The sequence below is a fragment of the Equus przewalskii genome, chromosome 1, assembly GCF_037783145.1.
Source record: "Equus przewalskii isolate Varuska chromosome 1, EquPr2, whole genome shotgun sequence".
NCBI classification, from domain to species: Eukaryota; Metazoa; Chordata; class Mammalia; order Perissodactyla; family Equidae; genus Equus; species Equus przewalskii.
The window spans coordinates 79,556,804-79,583,490 of record NC_091831.1 but is presented as its reverse complement, the minus strand read 5'-3'; the positions used below and the strand labels follow the sequence as shown (position 1 = coordinate 79,583,490).

Sequence of the window (26,687 nt, the reverse complement as noted above, 5' to 3'; positions counted from 1 at the left end):
ATTTAAAGATGAGGAAACTAGGCCCAGGAGAGGTTCAGGGTCTTATGCAGACCACCCAGTGGTGGGTGCTGAGCTCAGGCACAAATGCGGCCACCTGGCTTGAGTCCTCGCTTGGAACTAGCATGCTGCGCTGCCTCTCTAAGTCGACCTGGCAAAGGCGTTTCAATGATCTTCTCTTTAGTCTACATGTGATCTTATGGAGAGCGATGCTTTTGTTATGGTCTTGGCTGAGCTTCTCATAGAATACAATGAACAAAAATAAAGGCAATATCGTGCATTCTCCCTCAATTAGGTTACACCTTCTGACATTTCTTATATCTGACTGTTTGTGACCTATAAAGGTAGCAATTTCAGAGGACTCAACTTAATATGTCCCCCATAAAAGTACAAGTCTTTATCAACTATTTACGAAGCCAGTGTAAACTGTTGGGTTCCCTTGTTAATTATTATCCTCCCTCATTTTCCTCACAGGAGTTCCCTGTCAACATGTTTTTAGTTCCCGGTCCCATTTTGATCCTACTGTGGTCTGCTTTCTATCTCTATTACTACCAAAGTCAAAGTCAGCAATGATTTTTCTAGATGTTAAATTTAAAAGACATTTTTCAGTTCTTATTCTGCTCTATGTCACTTCAGTGTCTAGAACTTTTACTCAGTCAGATTCATTCCTAAAACTCTCTCTCCCCTTGGCTTTCATGATTTAGCTTTTCCTGGTCTTTTTGCTACCTTACTGGCCAATCTTCTCAATCTCTTATGAGCTCCTCTTCCTCTCCCTGTCTCCTTAATATTTACGTTCCTCTGTCTTCTGTTCCAGCCTATCTTCTCTTCTCACTTTATATACTCTTTCTGGATGATCTCAAACACTCCTGTACTTCAGGTACAATTAATGTACTCATTTCCCTCAGATTTCTATCTCTACCCTGATCTCTCTCCAGAGTTCCAAACTATGGTTCAGCTTTCTGCTGAACATCTCTCTGACCTTTACTAAGTTCACTATTTTTCTTATCCTTATTTTAGCCTACAAAATTTACCATCTTTTTATCCTCGCCTTTATACTAGTTTCAAAAACCGCTTCTTAAATTTACTGTCTTTCTCCCCATTCAGCCCCTTCCCCTATTTCCCAATCTCAGTGACTTAAATGTCAACATCTACCCAGTTACCCAAGCAAATACTCGGAGACATCTTTGGCTCCTTCCTTTGCCTTACTACCCAATTTCATTGGTTCCCAAGTCCTGTTGGTTCTACTGTCTACCTCCATCTCATTCCTACTCACTCTTCTCACCTCATATCAATGCCTTTGTTCTGCTTTAAAACGTGTAATCTGGTTTATTGCAGTGGTCTCCTTGCTGATATTCCAATATTATTCCCTCCCATTCATCTTCCACAGTGCCACAGATGGAAATAGCATATCATGCTCAGTGGCCCTCACTTCTTTCAGGATAAAATCCATGCTGCTTAGCATGACATTCTAAGCTTTTCCAATGCAGCTACTGCCCAGCTTCCCAGCAGCCCAGAGTTTAACTAGCCATCACTAGCACCTGCAAGCCACACGTACTTGAAGTATTAGATGTTACCTAAATGCTCTGAATGTTTTCTTAATTCTATGATCTTGTGCATGCCCCACTGTTGTCACCTAACTGTTGCTCATTCTTCAAGACTCAGCTCAGCTACCATCCTTGCCTTGCCCCTAAGTCACACCATCTCCTTCTTGAATTACTGGAGCGCCTGGAATGAACTCACCTCTGTCTTGGCTCTTAAATAAATCTGTTTCCTTGAATATCTGTCTGCTCTGACAGACAAGAGCTCCTTGAGGACAAGACTGTACTGTATTTATCTTTTTATTCCTAGAGACTAGAACAGTGGCTGACCCATAACAAGTATTCCATAAATATTCATTGAATGAATGAATGTGATACATATGGTATGTATCTATCTGTAGGTTTACAAAGATATATGGGAATACCTACTGAGAGAGAAAGAGAGAGAAGCTTCACTCTAATGTGGTTCAGTTGCCTTAGAGAAAGTGCTCCTTCAGCCTTTCTTCTGACACCCTAGTGAGAAGGACTTTCAAGTATCTTGATAGAACCCTGGACTGGACGTCAGGGAACCTGGGTTCTGGTCCTGTCTCTTCCACTACCCAGCTGCGTGGGACCTGGCGTAGTTTCCTAACCTCCCCACACTTCCCTCCCCTCATCAGAAAACGAGAGGGTTGAACTGATAACTGTTTTCCAGACTTTGGTTATTTATTGTTATCTTGGCTTTTCTTTTGCCAAATCCACCGTGTCCTATTATTGACACAATTTGAAAATAATGACTCAAAATCAACTTCTTTCTTACGTTTTTCTAATGGATGTTGATGTAATTATATAGTTATTAACAATTTTTAAAGAATTGTCTTTCAGTGTGCCAACTGCCCATCTAGCCTGTGACATGTGTCATCAGCAGGGTTATCTGGACTTGCGGGTCTCCCCTGAGTTGGAGGCTGTGGCTACAGTTCTCACAGCGACCACCAAGGGGCCATGTGCTGGCTGGAGCTCACACATCCCAGAGCCTGGACAAAAAGGTTCCTCACAGACCAGGGACTTTCTCTGAGGCCAGGGACTCTCTCTGACTCAAGGGGGAAATAGAATACTTTCCAATGAACCATACTTTTCCTATAGAAATAAAATAGTTGTATTGACATGGCAAATTTTCAATAGTAGTTTATAACATAAACAAGTGCCTCCTAACCTTTTTGGGATGAAGTATTTCTTTGAGAACCTGGTAAAAGCTATAGACTTCTTCCATCCCCAAACCACATGTGTACAAACATACACACCACTGCATGCAGTTTCCAGAGCCTCACAGATCTTCTGAGGCTTATCCGTTCACTCTTTAGGGGGTCTTTAGATCTCAGGTTAAGAAAATTTGGTTTGGAATAAGATTTAAGGAAATGTAAATACCCAAGTAGAATCAGGAGCTTCATTTTTAATTTTTACTGTCACTTTGTTCTTAATAATCCCCATTTAATTCAGCTTTTAAAAAAGCTGTTTAATTCTCTGAACCTTGTGCGGAATACCACCCCAAATCACACTCGATTCGTTCAGGTCCTTCTGGCAGCCAGAGAGTTTAACTGCTGCCTTCAGGGGCTGACCGGGCCCCTCCAACAGCAGATACAGATACTCCGATCATTTGGCACCCTGTCCCTGTCTATTTTTGATTCCATACTGCTCAGTAATGTAACTGGTCCACTGGGGTGTCTCTGCTCAGTGGGGGTACAAACGCAACGTGATTTCACTATTCTCCAGTCTCTGTTGGGCTCTGTTGAACACATCTTTCCCATTTGTTTCTGATATCTTGGGCAGGTAACACAAATGTCTGGGTCATTTTCGCTTACTGACATTCATCCAGAGCAGTTTGAAACTTCTATTATACATCCAATTCAAATCTTTCTCTCTCCAGCGTTTGTGGTCCTCTCCTTGTTGGTCATCACTGCTTCCCTGGCTAACAGAGGCTGGGATACTCTCTGTATATAGGTGTTGACATGCCCACTGTCTTGTGGCACTCCCCCTGATTTGCACTCCAGCTATGGACAGTTTTGTGCTCACTGATAACTTGCCGCCTCAGGCTCCCAGCAGGTTCGTCTGCCGCAGGGCCTTCTCTGAAGCTTGTGAGGAAGGGGGTGGGTAATCAACCCTCAGCCACTGGGATGGGAGTTGGTGGATAAATGCTCAGCCTACCCAGCCTCTGGGGGGACAGTTCTAAGGCATGTTCCACACATTCTTTCCAGAAGATTCCTAGTAGGATTGAGTCCCAGTTGCCCATGTGGTGATCAGCTCAGTAATGCACCGTTGATTGACTCTTCCTCCTTCTCACTCCCTCACTCAAGTTTCTTGGGAATCACTTCTCCAAAATACAGCCCAATCTCAGATCCTTGTCTCAGACTCTGCTATTAGGCAGATATCCATGTCGGAGAATCAGATGTCAGTCTTCCTTCCTTCAGGGCACTCCCAATCTTTATGAGTGGGTCTAGTGGGTTTCCTTTGTTTTCATGTGGTTTGAATGGGAGAGTTTACTCCCCCTTCGCCCCATATGGGGCCGGGGCAAGGGGAAGGAAAAGCATCTCTCATGAAGACTCCATTTCTTACTTGGCCAACGGGTGTGTGTGTGTTGAGAGTGGCGGTTGATTGTGGTAGCGTTGCCTGAGCAGCCCCTGGGGTGGGCCCCCTACCCACTGTTGGAGGTTTAGAATGGAGGGCATTTAGACCTGTGTCCTTCAGCTTAAGCTTCTAATTCTGGAGCAACCAGAAAATTCCAGCTCCGTACCCTGTCACAGCAATGATCAGAAGAGAACAGAGAGCCATCTATTCTTGCTGTATTTTTCACCTGGTCAAGAGAAAGTTATTTTTTCCTTCTCCTAAGAGAGGGATTTGTCCTACTGTTTTATGTATAACTGATAATCTTCTCTTTAACGCTTTCTGTTTCTCTGATTATACATGCTATGGGTTTTCCCAGTGAATCTTCACAAATATGGACATTAAAACTGGTCATATTTACAACCTAAATTGTGTGTGTGCAAAATGTGCCTTTTCAAAGACCCTTTCCCAATAGATGACTTAAAATACAAGTAAACAAAATACAACAAATTTTAGAAACAAAGATAAACAATGGTTTTCCAGTGGGAAACCATAGAGCTCCGTTTGCCTGTCCAAATGTTTCCTCCTCACATACTTCCTCTCCGATGGGAACAGAAGAAATAAATGTTGTGTCGCTCATGATGCTTCTGCAGCTGAATCATTTTTCCTCTGACTTCCTCTCTTCCCTTTGAAACACATGATTCTTTATTTCCATTTTATTGTCATTTTGGGACCATTACACCACAGAATTCAGTGACAGTCAGCTCCAAGTTCACAGATTGGCATGAAGGTATACCGCGTAAGGCTAGACAAGAACTGTTACAGACACCTTTTACCAGAGATATAAAACAAGATGGCTGTGTCATGGTACAGCATAAAAATGATCATTATTGCCAACAAACCGGAATATGTTTCTGAACCCTGAGTCGGAGCTTGAGGTGAGGAGCCAAATGGGCACTAGCGCGGCCTGTGTCCCACTCCCAGGACACCCACTGCTGGCCCCTTGTCATCACCTCCAGAAGATAGGGGATGAAGGAAGAGAGGAGAAGAATAAGTTGAGTTGATCCATAGAGAACTCCTCAGAACTTGTTTCAGAATGAGAGGATTATAAATAAAAGCTTCCAAATGGCGCTCTTCCATGTCATCCTCTTTGCTCAAATTCAGCTGGACTCAGTCCTGAAGCCAGTGGCATTGGGCACAGCCATTATAAACCCAAATAAATATTCATGTATCGCTTTGGCAGGGCAGTCTTTTCTATGAGTGGGATAAGACTGTGAAACAATGTTCAGTTTCCCAAGGAATATGACGTTTACTCCACTCTCCTTACTTTCTACACCCAAGTCATACATCTAAAGGCAGAACTGTAAAGCTACCTGTATCACGCCTGGCAATTTTACAAGATTTGATTGTGCTATCAGAGTGGCCTTGATAATTTATGACACTGTTGGGTGAGGAAGCTATTTCTAGATTTAAAGCACACTTCAGTGATTATATGACTGGCCCAAACCACTTCTTTTTCCGCATCTTCCCAAAGAGAGAGAAATGGAAACAGAAAATTCACAGGACATAAATTTGATAGAGTGGTCATGAATTGGGAGCAGCGATTAGCAAAGATATTCAGAAGGGCCACACTCAACTGTTGTTGCCAGAAATAGTCATCTCGACTGAGGTTTTCCTAACTGTGACAATGAGAGCATCGACCTTGATAAATTTTGGTCCTTTCCTCGATTGAAATTCTACGATTCCAGCAGTGGCACAAAACAGAAATTTTTCTGGCACCGTGAAGACTGGCATTCCTGTCTGGGAAAGGGGCCCTCTGTGTTAAACATACAACTGTATAAATCATGGCAATTGCCATGAGCCATTCTGGCACGGGATGTCCTATCAGGTGGATTGTCTGGCCTCTCCTCTGCCCTGTCAGTATTCTCACTCCAGACATTTCTGAAGATGGCCCCATGAGCAGAGGGAGGGCTCCGAGGGCCTGGGGCCCTGGGGTGCTGGCTGGGGAGGAGGTGGCAATGTGGGTGCTTCACAGGCAGCCACTCATTAGCCATTTGGCTCAGGAAACTGACACCCAGATGGTGTTTCATTCTTTTCCCAATGTTACTAAACTATGGACTCACAAAAGTCACGTGCGTGTTATTACTGGGCTGGAAGTGTTCTGTGCAATTTAGAGCTAAACTGTTTTCAGTGGCGTAGGACCTCATTTTACAAATGGGTTTTATCCTTCTTCAAATGATTGATGGGAAAGACAAAAGTAGAAAGGCCGGGATCTTTCCAGCACTGGGCAGCCCCAGATGCCGGCCTGCAGGAAATCTCAGGGCTGAGAGTGGGATCTTAGACCCCCAAGTCCCCACTGACACCACGTGCTGTTTTAACATTCCAATCCTCATGTTTTTAATTCTTGCCCCTGAGGGATTTGCTCATTTTACATACTGATTAGTTTATTGCAGCAACGCTAATTTGCACTGACATTAGGGATTACACATTGAGAATTAATAAATGTAAAGGGAACAACATTGAGGAAGGAAGAGGGTGCATGGCTCAGAGGACTGAAGATTTGAAAGATGGAAACCCATCCCTTGCTTCATTACTGAGCACAGTGTGTCCTGGGGCCATCACTTAGCTGTCTGTGGATGGCTTTCTATACCCGGAGTCAGAGTCTGAGACACAGAGAGAGGAGTTTTGGTTAATCACACAGGCTTTTCTTATGGATTAGTGTGATTAACAATAATATAGAGAATTCCCAGTTACCCACCTGTAGGTCCTCTGTAGCTAATTTTCAATTCCATGTTGATTTCCTTCAATAACTCCCATCCTGACCCAGATGGTATCTATTTAGGAAATTCAGGAAACTTGTAATATTTGCATAAGCAGAGCAAATTGGGAAATAAATTAGTGCGCAGAAATGATCTAGTGCAATAGAAAGCGGAATATAAACTAGTTCTGGATTTTCTAGGTCACAGACTCATTAGATCATTCAACAAATATTTGCCCCTACGCAGTGCTGGGCACCAGGGACAACAACATGACACAAGCTCAGTCTCTTTCCTCCGAGGCTTACTGCCTAGAACAAGCAGCTGTGTGAACAGGCTGAGACTGGAGCCCAAGGAGGAAGCGCATCCCGTTCCCACAGACATCAATAGCTGACCATGTTTCGTTGCAGACACTTCCTCTTCCGATACATGCAAAGATCCTAGGAAACATTTCATCTTTAATTTCCATTCCTCTGAGTAGGACAGTGTGTCCACTGGACATGAGCACAGCGTTCATTTTCTTGATGCAAACTTTGAGATGCGTGGGATGGTAAACAGCAAGCTCCCTAGGACAGAGGTGTTCTGTGTCCTTCCCCAGATGGCCCCAGTGTGAGGGTGGGACCCGCACACAGTCGGTGCCCAGTGGTCATTTGTTGAAGAAATTTCATCCCGTAATCAGCCATATAGGGAAGCCATCATCATCCTCATCATCCTCATTTTAAAAATGAGGAAGTAAGGTTCACAGAGGTTAGACAAGTCCAAGGACACAGCTGGAAAAAGGTAAAACTAAGTCTCAAACTATGATCGTCTGCCTCCAGGTGCTAAGCCCTCTCTGTCATTCTCAGCTGCCCTTGTTGAATAGTGGGCAAGGGGGCTTCATCAGTGGGGTGTGTGGCACAGGACCAGAAGCCAGGAGGAAACAGAAGTTTATAATCTTGCTGCGAGCCTGAATGGCATATGTGTCTAGGAAGGGGCTGGAAAGTTGGAATCAGCGGATGCATCTCTGACTCCTCAACTCTGCTTCTTGCTCCTATGTGAGCAAGCGCAAGTCGCTTAATCTCCCTGACAGTCTGCATCCTTATGGACAAAACTGTAATAATAATATCTGCCTCTTAGGTCTGTAATAAGAAATGAGTGTGTGTGATAAAAATGGTAATGTCTGGTGTACAGTCAATTCTCAATACATACTAGTTTACTGTACTATTATCCATTTAAAAATTTTTATCGGTGCTGCTCTGATTATTTGCCTTTAAGCGCATGAAACAGAGAGTAACCGGTCTTAAAATAAATTTCAGAATTGTGTGGTATGTTACCATAAGTAAGCGTTTTCCAGGATTATTCAGAGAATGCCAGGAACACAAGCAAGGCTGCTTTTCCCGTAGCTGTGTTCTAACTTAGAAAAGCTGAGGTGACATATTTTCTACCATTGTTTCTAAAAATATTAGGGCTGCTTCCTTGCTGTGTTCAGTTGGCTCGCTTATTTCGTAAGTGCTGCGTTAAGATTTGGGAAGTGGGAGAGTCGCGTCCACCTTGCAGCTCCGTCAGTAGTTGGTTGAAGCTTTGGGCTGAGCACTGATCCATTGCCTTGCATTTTGCTGTCGGTGGTCGTCTCCCCTGCTCTGTGCAGAAACCAGGTCTTGCTTCCTGCTGGGTCCCCAGCACCCAAGCACCAGCCATGGCCCATTGTAGGTGGGCTTAGTGATGAGTTTTCGTTTTCTGAATGAATTAGTGAAATGCGGTAGCAGGAAAAGGAAATGAGCAGAGCACAACACATATTAGGACGCGTTACTCATTATCTTTTCTGGGAGATGTGGAGGGAGTGAGACCCTGTGTGAATGTACCAATGAGAACATAAAGCTTCATGCTTCTACTTGATGAGCCCTGCAGTCAATACGCATGTGCAGCCACGTTCCAGCTATGGGGAAGGAGAGGTGCGGACAGGTTTAGTTTATGCCTCAAACTGTCAGATGCTCTAGATACTTGTGTCTGTGCAGGGGAAGATGTCCTTGATCCTTAAAATATGAGTGGGATTTATTTCCAACACGGACGTGTCCATTTTGTCCAAGGGCTATAACAGGCTGGCTATGTTAAAATATTTAAGTAAATAGTACAGCTACTTAGTGTATGTAGTAGGAAACATTTTAATTGTGTTTATAAAAATAATACATGCACACTATAGAAAACTTAGAAAATAAAAGATTGGCCGAAAGAAGTAATCTCAACACCCAGAGATAAGAGCTGATAGCATTTTGGTGGATATTTTCATATCTTTTATTTTATATGTGCATTATTTTTATAACAGTTGGTTCATATTATACATGTTACCATAATACCTGCTTCAGAAGGTAGCAATGTCGGGGGCTGGCCCCATGGTGTAGTTGGTTAAGTTCAACGTGCTCCACTTTGGTGGCCTGGGTTTGCAGATTCAGATCTGGGGCCTGGACCTACACCACTCATCTGCCATGCTGTGGTGGCATCCCACATACAAAATAGAGGAAGATTGGCACAGATGTTAGCTCAGGACGACTCTTTCTCAGGAGAGAAAAAGAAGAAGATTGGCAACAGGTGTTAGCTCAGGGTGAATCTTCCTCAGCCAAAAAAAAAAAAAAAGCAATGTATTGAACATTTTCCATGCACTTATGAATTCTTTGGTGACCTAATTTCAGTGGCTGTGTGGCTCTCCTCACGGTTGGCTGTGCCATGGTTTACTGCTCTGGTCCTCATTTGGGGCCTCAATTACTGTGTTTTGTTTTTGACCACTAAGAAAAAATGTGGTATTTTTGTAGCTCATCTTTGTGCCCATCCCTGATTATTTATATACAATGAATTCTTAGACATGGGAACATGGGAAACAAAATTATATTATATTCTAAGTCTAGTTCCTATTCCCAATGCTCATCAAGGAATTATGGTTTATGAAAACTTTTGCCAGTTTGTTAGGTGAAAAATGATATTTTATGTTGTTTGAATTCACATTTAAGACCATCTTTGGGGGCCGGCCCTGTGGCTGAGTGGTTAAGTTCGCATGCTCTGCTTTGGCGGCCCAGGGTTTCGCCAGTTCGGATCCAGGGCGCAGACATGGCACCACTCATCAGGCCATGCTGAGGCGGCATCCCACATGCCACAACCAGGGGCACTCACAACTAGAATATACAACTGCGTACTGGGGGGCTTTGGGAAGAAGGAGAAGAAAAAAGAAGATTGGCAACAGATGTTAGCTCAGGTGCTAATCTTTAAAAAAAATAAAATAAAGAAATAAAACCATTTTTGACGATAAAACATTTTCCTTAACCTTTTGTAATTCCTTTTTTGAGTTTCTGGTAGGTGTGCTTGTCTTTTTCTTGATTTGATAGAACTCTTGAAATTAGCAATATTTTCTCTTTTCCTGACCCATAGGTGGCAATATTTTTCCCAACCTTCTGTTTTCCTTGTAATTTTAGTTGATGTTGTTTTCTTGGACGTAGTTTCCTTGAATTGTTGACATTGTTTTGCTTAGGGTAAATTTTTTTCTGTGCACCTGCACTGAGTTAGAAATTGCTCACTGTAAGCATGAACATGTCATCCTTTGATGATCAAACCTGCAAGATGCCTGCAAAGGCTGCTCACCAGCATAAGGCTCCAGCCTGTGCCCCATTCTCACCAGCATGGCTTTCTCCGAATACGCCAGCTCCTGCAAGCATAAGAGGAAGCCAAATAGATGTTCAGTGGTTTTCGACCGTCTTTTAGCAAAACCTTTTCTGAGAAGCTTGGACCCAAGCATCTGCAAGTCATTCAGACCTCTTTTTAATCCCCAAGCCAAGGTCAGCCCTGGAATGTGGCACTGTCTGGATGGTCAAGGCAGTGCTGTCCAATAACGTGATTTTAAATGATCTAATAGCCACATTTAAAAAATGTAAGAAGTAACAGGTGAAATTAATTTTAAGAGTATATTTAGTTCAACCAATATATCAAAAATATTATCATTCCAACACGTAATGAACATAGAAAATATCATTAATGAGATATTTTGCACTCTTGGCTTTCATACTAAGTCTTTCAAATCTGGGGTGTATTTTGTACTTTCAGCCCGTATAGCCACATGTGGCTACAGTATGGGACAGTGCAGGTCCAATAATAGCAAGTTGGCTATGGGAAAAAAGCAAAAGCCCCAGTAGACTGTCACTAGAACAGAAACTTACATTAGGGACCTCATTCCTATGATGCGCCTGAGGATAAGAACAGCTGGGGCCACTTTGTGAATTTCTTTCTGTTAACATTCTTGTAGATCTCCATATCTTTACCAATATGTCGGTTTTATTTCAAGGGCTGGTGGTGACGACACCCAGGCCCCACTCAGGATAGAGCCAAAGACGTTGGAACCTACTGCTCAGGATAACCTACATGTGTCCATCACCAGACGAGACTGGCTTCTTCAAGAAAAGCAGAAGTTGCAGGTAAGCAGATGAAGAATCTCAAGAAATAGGACAGCATCTTTCTCATCCATTGAGGCCAAATGCAGCAAAGTGGGTCTTTGCTTTGCCTGAGTGTAGCGATTAGCTTTGGCTGTCCACCTGTGAAGTACCAAGTGGAGAGATGCGTGGAGATGATGAGGGAGCTTGTAGGAATCTCATACAAATGAGGAGTTGAAAGCTCAGCAGCGTTTGCTCCTGTTTTCAGTATTCCTCATTACCTTTGAGTAGGCTTTCCTTGTCTGCCAGGCTAATTTGTCACCTCTTATCATTTTGACCTTTAGAAGGATCTTTTGGAAGCCGAAAGAAATCTGTGCTCTGAAAATCCTTTATGGAAATGGCTATCAAGTTAGACTGTGAGTAGCAGCTGTCAGGGGCAGAGCTGGAAGTACAGACGGGGCGAGGCAGGTGCATCTGGGAGTGACCAGCAGGCAGCACATGGAAGCTCCAGATTGGCCCAGGGCAGTGGATCAAAAGTGGCCAAGAATCGTCCAGGGGCTAGAAATCTAGGAGCAGTCCTGAGTTAAGTAAAGCCAGGAGGCAATCAGGAGCTCTGAAGTCGGCAGGGCCCCCAAGGCAGGGAACCTTGAAGCTGGCCCCACACCTTCTTGAGCCTGGAGGCTGGAGGCAGGAATGGGGAACAGTGATGGAGGCAACATGACTTCTGGAACACCTGAGTCCAAATCCTGGCTTAGGCTCTACACAGTTGAATGAATAGACAAGTTTACAGGGCCTTGGAGAAAATACTGGAACCCCATCATCCCCACCGCCTCATGCAGAAGATGCTTGTTAGCTGATTTTGTCCACCCAAGACCCTACAATAGCAAGGTGGCAAAGGGAAGCAAAAGTCGTCACAATCTGAAAATATTCTCCAATAAACTGAGTACTTATATAGTCAATGAGCATCATCGTAGAGTTTGGATGGCTGACAATGTGAAATCTGGGTTTTGGTTTCGGACAATATTCACCAGTGAAAGGTCTACACAATTCCTGACGAGGTCAGAGTGTACAGAAAATAATTTTAGCCCAGGGAATTTTAATAATTTTAGAAGGGAGCGTTCTTGGTAACACTCTGGGGGAAGGTAGATACTCATTTATTCAGCAGGGATTTATTGAGGACCTACTATGTACCAGATACTGTTTGAGATACTGAGGGTTCCTGTGGAGTTTGATGTCCTAGTAAGGGTGCGAGTGGGGAGATGGACAAGACACGACAAATGCCTAAATTATAGATCTGCTGTGTTGTAGGGTGGTAAGGGCTGCAATGCATAGACTAAGGTTGTGGGGTAATGGGGTCGACTCATTGAGAAGGAAGGTTGAAGCAAGCACTGAAGGAAGAGAGGGAGTAGGCCTCAGGCAGGTGCCCAGTAAGAGCATTTCCGGCAGAGGGGACAGCCGTGTGGAGGCCTACAGTGGGAGTGTGCCTCCCCTGTTCAGAGGGCAGCCGGAGGCCAGGGTGGGAGAGAAGAGCAGAGGAGAGGGTCAGAGATAAAGGGGGCCTTGTAAGAAAGTGGGCTTTTCTCTGATTGGAATGGGGAGCGTTGGAGGGTTTTAAGCAGTGAAGTGACGTAATCTGACCACATTCTAAAGAATCACTTTGACTTCTGTGTTAAGAACAGAGTGTAGGGCCCTTGTGGGAAACACTATGGTGGTGATACTTCAAAGAATTAAAAACAGAATTACCACAGGACCCAGCCAATTCCCTTCTGGGGATACGCCCCAACCAACTGAAAGCAGGGACTCAAAGAGATGTGTTCATAGCAACATTATTCACGACAACCAAAAGGTGGAAGCAACCCCAGGGTCCATCAGTGGATGAGTGGATAAAGAAAATGTGGTCTGGGGCCGGCCTGGTGGTGTGGTTACATTTGTGTGCTCCACTTTGCCAGCCCAGGGTTTGTGGGTTTGAATCCCGAGCACGGACCTACACACTGCTCATTAAGCCATGCTGTGGTGGCATCCCACATACAAAATGGAGGAAGGTTGGCTCAGGGCCAATCTTCCTCAGCAAAAAAAGAAAACAGAAAATGTGATATATCTCTATAATGAAATATCATTCAGCCTTAAAAAGGAAGGAAATTCTGACACATGCTACAACATGGATGAAACTTGAGGACATTATGCTAAAGAAATAAGCCAGTCACAAAAGGACAAATACTATATAATTCCACCTATATGAGGCACCAGAGGAGTCAGAGTCACAGAGACAGGAAGTAGAATGGTGGTTGCCAGGGTCTGAGGGAAGAGGGGTGATGGGGAGGTGCAGTTTAACAGGGACAGAGTTTTAGTTTTGCAAGATGAGTTCTGTGAACGGATGGTGGTGATGGTTGCCCAACAGTGTGAATGTACTTGAAGCCACGGAACTGTCCACTTAAAAATGGTTAAGGTGATAAGTTTCATGTTTCGTGTATTTTACCACAGTTAAAAAAAAAAACTGAAAAAAAAAGAAAACAAAACAACAAAGTGTGGGAAGTCAAAGGTGGAGGTAGGGACGTTAGTTGGGAGACGATGTCAATAATACTGTAATCTTGGACCAATGGGAGACGTGTATTATTTTCTTCTTAGCTTGTCTTAGAGGTGGATCTTGAGTCCTTCCTCAGTTTCCTCCCTTCCCTGCTGGAAGTGGGGTCGCTGAGTAGAAGTTGTAGGTGATCTGTCCTTTGGTGTTGAGAGAATATAAGAGATGAGGAGACATCCAGGATTAGAGCTGTGTTCTTATCAGCCAGAAACCAATGCACGGAACATGGGAGTGCGTTAATTAAAAGAGTCTCATTTGCCATTCAGGATCCTATGGGCGGTGAGATGATTATCTGCTAGAACACTGTGCACACGATGGGTGTTCAATTACCTGCTGCTTGTTTTACTTATTCATTGACCTCAATTGGACGATTCTCTATGGGGTCTTTGGATTTTGCTTTGCTATATTAGTGGGAATTAATTTATTTAATATTTTTCTGAACTTTAGACTGCATAGCACTATCTGCAGCATCTCATTGTTCTTTGACTCCTGCAGACTTAAGAAGCTCTGATTTTTAATCCTTCTCTACACATGGAATTTTCATTTGGGGACAGACCAACCGCGGACTGTTTGCTTTTCTCTTTTGGTGTGTGGCTCGTGGTACCTGCAGACCTCGTATCTCAAGTACATGATGTTTGCCATCCTGGGTTCTAGCTCTTCCACCTGAAATGACATAAGGCATTTAAATATTTGCTGGATTCTTCCAGGTCAAATTCTTGGCTCACCTCCCCCCCCGCCCCCCCCCCCCCCGCCATAGTTATTTAATGCTTGGGAGGGAATGTTTTTCCTTATGCCAACAAATCAGAAATATAAAGCTGGTATCCTTTTTCCAGTTCAGCAAACTTCCAAAAATCTGCCTGCCTCGGAAGGGGATCTTCATGGCGCTCGTGCCTATGGCCGACTCTCATTTAAAGGGCTTGTTGTCAGCAGAGCAGTTTGCCATGAGCAGAGTTAGCTTATAAAATCTGGTCTCTCCTTTCTCTACAGAAGGAAATTGAAGCCCTCCAAGCGAGGATGTCGGTGCTGGAAGCAAAAGATCACCAGCTGAGAAAGGAAATAGAAGCTCAAGTGCAGCTCCTCCCGTGGCAGGGCTGCGACCTGACTCCCCTGATGGGCAGGCTGTCCCTGGGTGAGCTGCAGGAGGTCAGCAAGGCTGTGCATGACACCCTGGTCTTAGCCAATCAGATTCCCCTCTGTGCAGAACCGCCTGAAACCGTAAGGAGGTATTGGTGATTTCCTAACTGATTTTGGATTGCTCTCCTCTTTGACCTGTTTATGGGATTGATTTCGTCTGCCGTCCCTCATCTATAAATATTTTCCAAGCAGTGCTGTATTTTTCCAGTGGAAGCCCTATCGTTATTTTGAGCGGGAAAATTCTTCATTGTGTGGGGCACTCCTGAGCATGGCCAAGATATTTTAGATCCTGGCCACCCAACTGGCTAAAGGCCGGTATTCTTCTCCATTCTCATGGGCGGCCTCCCCATTTCCAAACACCCCTTTGAGATCTATTGGAACTCAATTGCTTAGAGATTCTGATGCCCACCTGTGCTGAGGATGGTCGTCTGGAGAGAGGTGAACTACCTTTCTCGCCAAGGTGAAGGACCAACCATTGAGAGGGGGAGACTCAATCGATGACAGGGTTTCCACCTGGAAGAATGACTTCTTATAAATGACGGCTAACATTTATTGAGTGCTTCCTATGTGCCAGCTCTACTCTATGAATTGCTGCTATTATTATATCCATTTGACAGATGAGAAAAAGAAAGTTTAAGAAGGTTAATAATTTGCTCAAAGTCACAGTTAATAAGAGGCAAAATTGATCCTTAAACTCCTGCTCATTAATTCAAAGCCCCGTTTTTTATCCACTTAGCATGGAGTGAGACTCTCCCCTGCGTTTTGTGTTGAGGAATAGCCATAAGATGCACTTCTGCCTCTTGCTCCTCCGGAGCTCATAGCCTTATTTTGGAGAAAGACAGAGCCCACACTTACACATGTTAGACAGAAAGTGATTTGTACCCGAATGACTGTGCAGGTGGGTAGGAAGGATGGGAGCGCCATGGGTGTAGGGCAACAAGAGGGATTCATGGTCAACTCACCATTTGTGGTGGTTGAGACTGTGGACTCTGCCATCTGGTTATCTGGGTTGAATCCTCACTCACCCACTTGTTGGCTGGGAACCACTTATTATTCGGGGCAGGGTGATGATAATAATGCCTACCTCACAGGGCTGTTCTGCGGGTGAATGGAGCTGAGACACGTAGAGCTCTCATAGCAGCGCCTGGATGGGAGCAAGCAATTTACTATCCTTACTGTTTCTCATTTTTCTCATGGGGATTCCAGTCTCCTGAAGGCCTTCAGACTGCCCATCCAAATGTGTCCCAGACTCCTTAGTGAATAACTGTCCGCTTACACATGTGTTACATCCTATCCAGCCTAGAGCACAAGTCACAGATGGTGTTCCAGGGAGCGGCTCAGGAGTTCCTCCCATCCCCCTCCCAGCCCTAATATTTCACCGCAGAAATCTAACCCCATGGCTTATGCCCATGCTGAAGGGGGAGACATTGGGAGAGCTGCCAAATTTCAGCCAAAGGGAACGGATCGTTGCCTCTGCCTTGTGCTGTCCCTCCTGCACCTTTCGTATGTGTCCTTACGCTGTTGCCTCAGCCTCTAAGGATCTTTCCTGTTCCTGCTCCCTTGTTCTCCTGTGGAAGTCATTCTCTGTCTGTGTATACATACATGTGTATAAGTACACATAACATGTATATTACACACCATGTGTTATATGTAATTATACATGCATACATATAATATATGCACTATGTTATAAGTTATACGCACATATGTAATATGTATAAGATGCAGTATACATGTAAATATATTTTTATAGATGCATATATGTATACATGAGGCCTAAAAGGAGCCTTGTGTGGTTGCACCATCCAGATGTGTCCTACTGATTTCTCCTTTTGCTTTTAACAGCAGAGGTTGTTATCCTCCTCTCCTCTCTTCAGAGGCTGATGGCTCTTTGAGGGAAAAAGCTGGGGCATGCTTAACTTAGAATCCACTGCAGTATTTCACAAAGCCTCTGTGTTTTGAGCTGAATTCCTGGGGAATGTCGCTGCAGGTGGGCCCTGTACACTGCACAGAGATGTGAGGGCTGCAGGGTGAGTGCTTTCTCACTAGCTCCTGGTGTTCAGAGCAGCCGCTGTGGCAGCCGGGCTCTCCTTGTTATCCTCCGTTTAGAGATGAGGAAACGGGAACTCAGACATTTCCCTGGTTACGTAGCTACTAATAGATTCTTGTACACCTCTGAAGCTGCCTTTGGGTCTGAACCAGTAAAAGACAGTTTCTACCCAGAGATCCAAGGAAGTTATTTCTCTTAGTCTAAAACAAGGAATGCCATAGTGTGGTTGGCTGATTAAGCTGGGCCCCAACTCGCATCTTCTTATTCTAGTCGATTTCTCTGCCCGTGTACTCCAGCTTGCCTTTTCATCAGGATGAGATGCAGACAGGCAACAAAAGTGTGACTTCTGCCCAGTAATCCAGTGCTCTAATCAATTGAACGGGCTCTTGAAAGACTTCAAAGTTTGTGGCCATTGGATTTTATGACGCTTTTGGGGAAATTGGACCTGAGGATGGCTCTTGAGCATGGCACAGTGCTCTCTTGGGGCTTCATCATCCCCGAATGCAATTGCTCCCGCTGAGGTTACAGAGTTCAGGTCAAGAGCAGGCTCTCACTTTTCGTGCTGAGATGACCTTGGGAAAATCTGGGTATCTCAGTGACTCAGAACTCCCGGGCTCTGTGTAGGAGGAACTCTTAGGAACATAAGAACTGAGAGTTGCATGGGAGGGTAGGAAGGAAAATACAGGAGTGGTTCAAAGATAAAAAGAAACATGGGCAATTGAAGGGCTAGTTCATGGCGTGACCTTTCCCGAATGGTGAAGTCGTTGTAGGTGCAATCAGCATGGGATGCTCTTTGTGAGCAGAGCTGGGAGAGGTTGTGTGCTGCTGGAGCGCGACCACCTGAGACATCCTCACAATCTGGGTGACACTGCAAGCGGCCACCTTGGCACCTCCTTTATTTACTCAGTGGTGCAGGGAGGCACCTCCCTGCCTTGGGCGCTTCGGGGTGTGTAGGTGTAGGTTTTGACTGGTCAGCTTCCTTTCTTCCACCTAGGGAGGGGAGGCATCGTGCGTTCCCTGCCATAAATATCAATTGGAAAAACCACCGTTGTTATGTGGGCTTTCCATTTAAGGAGGAAGACATACCTTTTCCAAGCTGATGAGATGCAGCACAGACTCCCAGAGACAGAGCGTTTGAAAGAAGCCACTGTGGAGTCTTAGGGCTCAACAGAAGCGAGATGGCTTGGTTTGGTATTTTTTTAACTAATTGTATGTGATCCTGTTAACTTAGTTTTGATATGCAGTATTGGTTGTCTTTTAGAAAATGCTGACTTGGGGGCTATATCCCGTAAGTGCCCCAGCCAGAAGAAGTCATCTTATATACATCATTAGCTGTCTTTGTCGTTTATGAGAATGGTCTCTTTTTAGGTCGGGTGGAGAGATCCAGACAAATTGTGAAATAGGAATATCTTGAAGTCTTATGAACAGAGGTTGCAGAGTCTAATATTGTCACAAAAATCTAGAGAAACAGACCACTCAACTTCCTAACTATTACACTCATCATCCATAAAGATTTTTCATAGAGGCCAGTTATAAACTCAGGGTGCTGTCTGGGGAGAAGCTGCTTCTGATTTACTCAACTCAATAACTTGCAAGTTCAAAGGGAAGGCTATGTTTGTTTCCCTGGATCAACCACACGTTGAGCTTGAAAAGGAACTTCCTAATGACACTTGGCAGTTCTGAGCGAATTGCTGGTGGAGACTCTGTGCTTGCCTGGGCGCCATCATTTCTGACCGTAGCTTCTTGGAAATTCTCTGGCTGGTGTTAGACCAAAGCTGGAAGCAGAAGGGCCTGCGTGGGGATGTGAGACCCAGTGGCTCTTTATTCGGATATTATAATAGAAAGCAAAGCAGCTGTTTGAATTTTCTAATGTCTGTATTTTAGATCAAATATCTTAGCAGGATGGAACGAAGACCTGCCTTCTCAGACCCATCATAGCTGCCTTTTGATTAGAGCCAATGAGAATGGTTCTTTTCCAGTGAACAAGAGGAGAACTTTTTTTTCCCTCCCCAAAGCCCGTGCATCATTGTATATCCTAGTTGTAAGTCATTCTGGTTCTTCTATGTGGGATGCTGCCACAGCATGGCTCTGTGAGTGGTGCATAGGTCTGCCCCCAGGATCCAAACCGGTGAAACCCTGGGCTGCCAAAGGGCAGTGCGCAAACTTAACCACTCAGCCACAGGGCTGGCTCACATGGGAGGAGAACATTTTTAAGCACCTGGGGAATCGGGACCGACACAGTGTGGAAGCTGACAGGGCAAGGATTTACAAAGGATAGGAGCCACTTGAAAGATGCGTTCATTTGAATTTCCCCCATCCCTGAGGTTCCAATCCTTCGGCTTTAAAAGAAACTCTTGGTTTTCTCCTGCAAGTCTTCCCTTGATGGGAGAGGTCTAGAAGGATGGCTTTCATCCAGAGAGCTTGGTTCTCCCCCAATATTAACTGGTTCTTCTCCTTCCGTCCCATACTGACTCCACTCCCAACCTTGGTGATGGGATTGGGGTGTAGGGGTAATGGAATTGAGGTGTGGGGGCACAGGGAGGAAGGAGGTGACAGTTTCTGGGGTTTTCTGTGGGCCACATCCCTGAATGTGGGGCATGAGGTTTCATCTGTTTATTTGGTGTAAGATGAAGAGGGGAGTGACTTGTAGCTCATCTTTCCCGGCTTTTGTGGGTCTGTGTGCCTTGAACACTAGGGGAGGGCTGTGACCCCATCTAGCACACATGTGGCTAACTGTAAAGTGTGGCAGGAATAATCACAGTAATAACAACAGTGGTGATATGAGGGCTGCACACGATCCTTTCCAACATTCTTTAGAGACACTTGACTGGCTTGTATTACTGTGTGGTTGAGTTCTTCATTCCTCAGCTCCTGGAATTTTCATGCTTCGTGTGAAATGTCTTCTGGCAGCTCATGGATGAATTGCCTCTCACTGTGCATTTGGAAGAAACGTGTCACATCTTTTCACAAACCACTGGCGCAAACTGTGAAACAAACTCAACTGGTTACACTCAATTGGCTGGACCTTGGTGGGTGCATCTGGGACCTCAGTCAGCATGGCTGGGCTGCTGCAGGGGGCAGTGGGCGGCAAGCCAGGGCTGCTCCCCTCTCCCTGTTGGCTTGACTGCCCATGGTTCCCCGGCGAGGGTGACTGACTGTTCAGGGTGCTCAGGCATCCCCATCACAAGGGCACTCAGTCCACAATGAGCAGTCCAGGCCGATGTGAGGGCTCCTCTCCAGTGAGATTTGAAATAATGAAATTCAGCAGTTCACAATTGACTGGGAAAAAATCAATAGCCCCGCTTTGAGATCTGTCCTCTCAACTCTCCTATTTATCATGTCTGTCTCTCTCGTTCAGATTTGTAATAATAACAATACATTGATTTTAGTATCGCTATTGTTTACAAAATGCTCGTTTTTACTCACAGTAACGCTATATGGTATTGGATAATATATTAGTTTTATGCCCATTTTGCAGATGAGGCTGCTAAGGGTCCAAATTCATGCAGCAGTAAGTGTCCTGACATCTTTGGCCAATTTTTGATATGTGGGGGAGAGAGATGGTTGATGTTGACAGCCTGGGAGAGACCAGGGCTTGGAACCAAGTGCTCAGGCAAGCAATGGAAAGAAGTCAAGCGAGGCAGAGCGTGGGTCCATGGGTTCGAGCTAAAGAGAATGGATGTCCTTCCAGGCCAGTGATGGGTGTCTCTGTGCCCTGCAGATTGCCTGGTGTCACCCGAGAGGGATTAGAGCAAATGGGTCTGTAAACACAGGCAGCCCGGGGAGACCAAGCAGGCAACTGGTTCAGGTCAGAGAGGTCTGCCAGCACTTCCAGAGAAGGGAATGAAGGAGGAAGAGAAACTGAACGAGTGAGGCCTGTGCTAGAGGAGCTTCATAGAATCAAAGTTTGAACTAGATGAAGTTGTAGGCTGCTTCCAGATCTGGAACACTTTGCATTTAGGATTTTGAGAAGTAAGTTGAAATAAACTGCTTTAACCCCCCTCCCCCAAACCCCCGGAAATTCCGTTCCTAATAGCCCCCAAATAAGTTCCCCTGCAAAGTTCCTTGGCAAACCATGACATCCATGGGCTACGGGGCTGGAGTTCTTTCTTTTCTAAGTGAGTCATTGCTGATGACTAGCATGTTACTACACGGATCAGAATGGAAACTTGCACTGAAGCTACTGTTCGGAGGTTGGAACTCGCCTCACCATTGCATCCTCTCGTTTCCTTGGGAAAGTCCTGATTACAGGCAATGAGAAAAGTTTACCAAACCACAACTTGGAAAAAAAGGAAAAGGGTTGGAAAAGAGAAAAGGGATTTGAAACTACCATCTGGGCAGGTACAGATGCCACTTGCCCCAAGAAAACAGGACCCTGACTTCTGTTTTTTGTTGAGTATATTTGAGAAGTTCAAGGGAGGAATCTCATCTTACTTACAAATTAAAAAATCAGAATTTAGGGGCTGGCTGGGTGGCATAATGGTTAAATTCCCATACTCCGCTTTGGCAACCCGGTGTTCTCCTGTTCTGATCTGGGTGCTGACCTACGCACTTACCAAGCCATGTGGCAGGCGTCCCACATATAAAATGGAGGAAGATGGGCACAGATGTTAGCTCAGGGACAGTCTTCCTCAGCAAAAAGAGGAGGATTGGCGGTGGATGTTAGCTCAGGGCTAATCTTCCTCAAACCAACCAACCAGACTTTATTTTGAGCTAGAGTAAATTTACTATGATTTTTAAAAAAAAACGTAGTACTGGGGCTGGCCTGGTGAAGTAGTGGTTAAGTTCACGTGCTCCGCTTTGGTGGCCTGGAGTTCGCAGGTTCCCATCCTGGGTGCAGACCTAGATGGGCACCGATGTTAGCTCAGTGACAATCTTCCTCAAGTGAAAAAAAAAAAAAGAGGAAGATTGGCAACAGATGTTAGCTCAGGGCCAATGTTCTTCACAAAAAGCCGAAACAAAACAAAACAAACAAAAAATAGTACAAAGGAGGAAGAAAAAGTGATTATATATTTTTAAATGTTATATTTTAATATTTTACAAATTCTCTGAGTCTTGTTTTCTCCAAGGAGTTTACAACATGGCTCTATTATTATTATTATTATTATTATCACTATTTAGATATTTCTTCTTGGGAGGCTTGGAATTTGCAGACTCTTCCATTCCTCTTTTATAACTTAGGTATCAGGCTAATTATTTTCAGCTGGAGCCCCCAAGGATCCTCAAAGATGGGAGATAATTATTTTAGAATGATTGTAGCTAGTTCTCCTAATATTGCAACTGGAAGTCAGCTCTCGGCACACGTGAAAGCACGTGGCCTGTTTTAAAAGGTTTTCTGCTAGTCAATTTCAGTTTTTGTTTTCCATTATTTATCACCTTGAGAGCTGTTCTGTACTTAATTTCTTTGTAATTTGTGTGTCTTCTACAATCCTCTCTTCCCCTTCTTTATTTTCTTATTCTTCACATATCCCAAGAATGTTTTCCTGTTTGTGGCTCGTATGTTCCTGTTCCCCGCTTTAACTCTTCAGATGTTAATTTAATACACCCGACTAAACTGTCCTTCAGACCTTGCGCTGAAAGTTGGACGCTCTTTCAGCAGAAGGTGACTGGGCTGTGCTCAGACAGACCCTTTTCAAGTGAGCAGGGAAATCCTGCTCCGTGCTGGCTGGGAATGTAATCAGTTAACAGCACCTCCTTTCTGAGCTGCCGAAGGGGTGTTTCATCTCTCCTGTGCTGATTCCTAGGCTACTGGGAGGACCTGAACAACCAGAACCTCAAGGTTTCCTTTAGATGCCGGCAGGTCGGCCCTGCGCCTTCTGTGCGGGCTTGTTTTCATTGAGGGGTTCATCCTGGCTGCCCACTCTCATTACCACCTCGTGCTTCCTTTTTGCCGCAGTCCTCAGCTTCCTCTTTGAGTCGTACTGATACTGGTGTTTGATTTCTTAATCAATTCCTTGTTGAGTCAACTGGATTTTTTCCTGCTGTTCATTCATTTTGTTCAACAGTCTATTTTCACAATCCTTATTCAATAAAATGTGTTAATCTTAAGTTTACCCGCTAAAACATTTTAGGAAATGAAATTGATAATATCCCCCTGGTTCTGGAATCTGACTGATCTGTTGCTTTGTCATCGGATTTTGAGAAAGCCTGGGAGAAATGTAAAAGTTAAACTGTTTCTGCAGGCTTTAGCTGTGCATGTGCTTGTTCTTGGCCATACGGCAGATAATTAAAGATGGTTCAGAAAAGCATAACAAACCCAAAGCAGAAAGTAAAACCTTTTGGGCAAGCTTCATAGTTATGGAAAGTTTACATGTTTAGAAATTTAGGAAAAACAGCATACGTTAAAAAAAAATTAGTGTTAAATGGAAACACAAGCAATTCAGGGTATTTCTTTAAAAAGCTCTGGGAGGAATGGGACATTACTTATTAAATAGTCAGAATTAGGGGGAGAGTGATTAAAATGGAAATCTGAAGTTGCCTTTGCGTCACTTAGTAGAGGGAGGATCATATCCTCCTTGGATCGAATTGTAGTCTTTTGAGGACTGAACTCACAGGATTTTTGTGGAGAAGAACTTGAGAGCCCCAGAATTAAAATTTTGTTTGAATATTGAAATACATTTGGGTTATGACAATAGTTGAAAATGTGGAGCAGCTTGGTTACCAGTCTTCAAAAAATAGGAGGCCAGCAATTTTTCTTATTGTGTGCTAAAAGGTATCATTAAACACCTTGGGAGGAAGGGGTAGAAAGGAGAGCAGTTATGATGCGGACATAAGGCTGTTCATATTTTTGACTCCTGCTCTCATTTCTTCTTTATTAAACAAGTAAAATCGCTTACAGACAAATGTCTGTAAGTCAAATGTTTTTGGCACATGAATTGTAGTTTCAATTTGGAATAAGATTGTTTCAGAGGCAGTGAGCAAGATGTGGATGAATTAACACTTGGAGTATTCGCATAAGCAAAATACCAAGTTAATCAGTTGAAAATAAAGCTGTGATTTTTGATAGAACTGGACTTAGAAGGAAGCTGTGACTCTAATGTCAGGCAGAGTTTCCCACTGGGGATGGGAATTGGCAAGAGATGACGTGAGGCAAGTGTGTGTGTGTGTGTGTGTGTGTGTGCGCGCGTGTGTGCACATGTGCATGCATTTATGCTATATCTTATTCGTATGAGCAAATCTGGAAAATTCTGCAAATCCAGTAAATTCAATTTTAGGGTTATTTTCCTCTGCACCATATTTTCCCATCAGCACCTTGACCCCAGGAAGTCTTTTCTAAGAAACTGGAAACCCTTGTTTTCCCTCACTTTCCCTCTCTCCTTTTAGGAGTACTTCTGTAAGTTACATAGATGGATTTTATCACACAGAGTTTATAGTCTTATGAAATTTGACATCTCAATATGAGTTGGCCGAGGTAGTTGGAGAAGGTGGGCTTTACCGTAAAGACTCAAGAGTGACAGAATATAGTGTCCTAGTTAAAGTTTGGCCCTGGGATCCCTGAAGTTCAGAGGAAGGTTCTCTAAGGATATGAGTCACTAATGTGATCCATATCCAGAGAAAGAATGACGGGCTGTAAGTCGGAGGATTTCGCTGGCCTGTTTTGTTTCGGTTCTTTCATTTAATCTCCTTTGATTGGGCCAGAGAGGAAAACGCCAAATATATTTACTTCACCCTAGTTAAAAATTCTGCTGCTCAATTTCTGTTAGATTACTCTAAAATATTTTCTTATTCTAATAAAGGTATGGTTATTTGTATGAATGATTTATTTAAAACTTTTTCTATACTTCATTCTGCCCAAGATCTTCCAAAGGTGAGCCAGCTGTTTGACCGGCATAAATGTGAGTGTCTGTCATGTGTGCAGCTCTAACGTCAGACTCGCATCCCACTGCTGGACAGGAAAGAGATTGCGTGCTGTGCCAAAGGTGGTGAGGGTGGCCAGCAGAGGTGCTGGGTCTTCCACCTCTTGGTACAAATCTCTCTCCACTGCACCATGCAGCCTTCCCCGGGAGTCACTGGCTCAGATAACCAGCTCGATAGCTTTTATAGCCAAGTGGAATGGCTTTCTCCTGATGAGTATATGTGCCCTACTGTGCCTTTATGAGATCATGTGAAGCCCGGAGGAATTCTTGGCATTTTTGTTGCCTGTGCCCCAAGTATGTCCCACCAGTGACATGTGACATTATCAGCTGTGAGGAGAGAAGGGTCCAAGGAAGGAAAAAGGCCAAGTAGATAAAATCCTGCATTTCCTAAGGCAGTTTTTGCTGTCATTTTTGTAACCACTTGCCCCCAGCAGAAGGTTGGAGGACTGAGCAGTAATTGGCAAGGTTGTTAATGTCAATGGATTCCTGTATTTTCGTTTGTTTGTTTCAAGACCCGAGTAGCGCCTATGCTAGGGTAGCTGTCATTTTGCCCTTTATGTCATTTCTGGTTTGCTTTGGTAACAATCTCTCATTCTTAAACTTATTTTTACTAAACAAGACAGCTGGGGGGCGGGGGGGATTGTGAGTGGGGAGAGAGAAAGGGGGCAGGGAGAAGGCTGTTTGGAGACAAAATTGATATTCCTCCTCTCCCATAGCTTTTTGCTAAAATAGGACTTCAGCATAAGGCTAGGTATATGCAGGCAGGAAGATGGATGGGCAACCACCAGCAGACAACTCAGTTTTGAGGGCTGAAAAACTCGTGCCTTCCTTGCTTAGCAAAAATGAGGCATCTGGCCTATATTTTTGCTTTGGTCACAAATGTTATCTGGCAGTTTATACAACCTATGTGTTTTTTAGATTCTCTAAATGCTACAAATAAAATGATATTAGTAAAAGAATCTTGATTGGTAGAACAGCAAAAGAATCTTGGATGGTAGGACTGGAAGGTTGTAGAAATAACATAGTCGAGCCTCCTCATTTTGCGGGTGAGGAAATAGAGACCCAGAAGAAAGGGACTTGTTTGAAATCTTGCAGAAAGTTAGTAGGATGGTGGTGGAATTCTTTGAGCGTCACTAATATTCTTTTGCGGCAAAAGTCCAGATAAGAGTAGGGACAGATAAGAGCCTTTGTTCTTCAAAGGCTCGTCTTCGGAGCAGGTACATGGTTGGCACTTGTGATGTGAGTCTAATGCCTAGGGCCGCGGCTGGTGCTAAGGGCTGTCATGGCTGGGCTAGCGGTGGCAGGAGGAAGCGTAATGAACACATAGGGTGAGAGGTAGTTTCTCTAGGCCGTGACCATAAAGGAGTCCATCCAGACCCGCCCAACACGTGTGGCCTGGAGGAAGAGGACCAAGGGTACTGCGACCTTGTCTTCCCACCTGGGGTGTGTCCTGCACTGTGATGGGCTTTTACATGTAGATACCTCCCCTTCAAAGTAGCCACTGCTTGCGCATTGCTCACTGGAGGTATGTGTGCTGCAGTGGGGTCCACCCTTGGGCGGACTGTCCTGAGAAGAGGCCCTGGCAGGAAGCGGGCTCTTGGCTCTTGGGGAAGGCACTTCTGGTCTGGGCAGTCGGGACCAGCTCTGGGTGGGCATGGACCTTTGGCCCTGTAGATGCTTCAGTCTAAGTGTAAGGAAGATCTGGTGCCTGGATCTATGGGAAGTTTGGAAAGTATTACTAAGAGAGAGTCACAGATTCAAGTTTGTCATAAGGTTCTTGAGTTTTGCCTCCCTAAGTGGCAGCATCTGGAGA

General features: G+C 44.4%; 1 protein-coding gene across 9 annotated transcripts in view; it reads left to right on the top strand.

The window, feature by feature from the left end:
• The window catches only part of DISC1 (DISC1 scaffold protein), a 347,047-nt gene that overhangs the window by 96,921 nt on the left and 223,439 nt on the right, over positions 1-26,687 (top strand). For 8 of the 9 annotated variants that reach the window (XR_011524952.1, XM_070568817.1, XM_070568801.1 and 5 more), the window contains exons 5-6: positions 11,172-11,301; positions 14,822-15,057. Coding sequence is in view for 7 of the 9 variants with exons in the window: in XM_070568817.1 (XP_070424918.1) it covers positions 11,172-11,301; positions 14,822-15,057 (366 nt within the window). In the remaining 2 variants the exon portion in view is untranslated. The remainder of the gene's footprint in view (positions 1-11,171; positions 11,302-14,821; positions 15,058-26,687) is intronic. The other variant, XR_011524953.1, reaches the window with a different exon arrangement.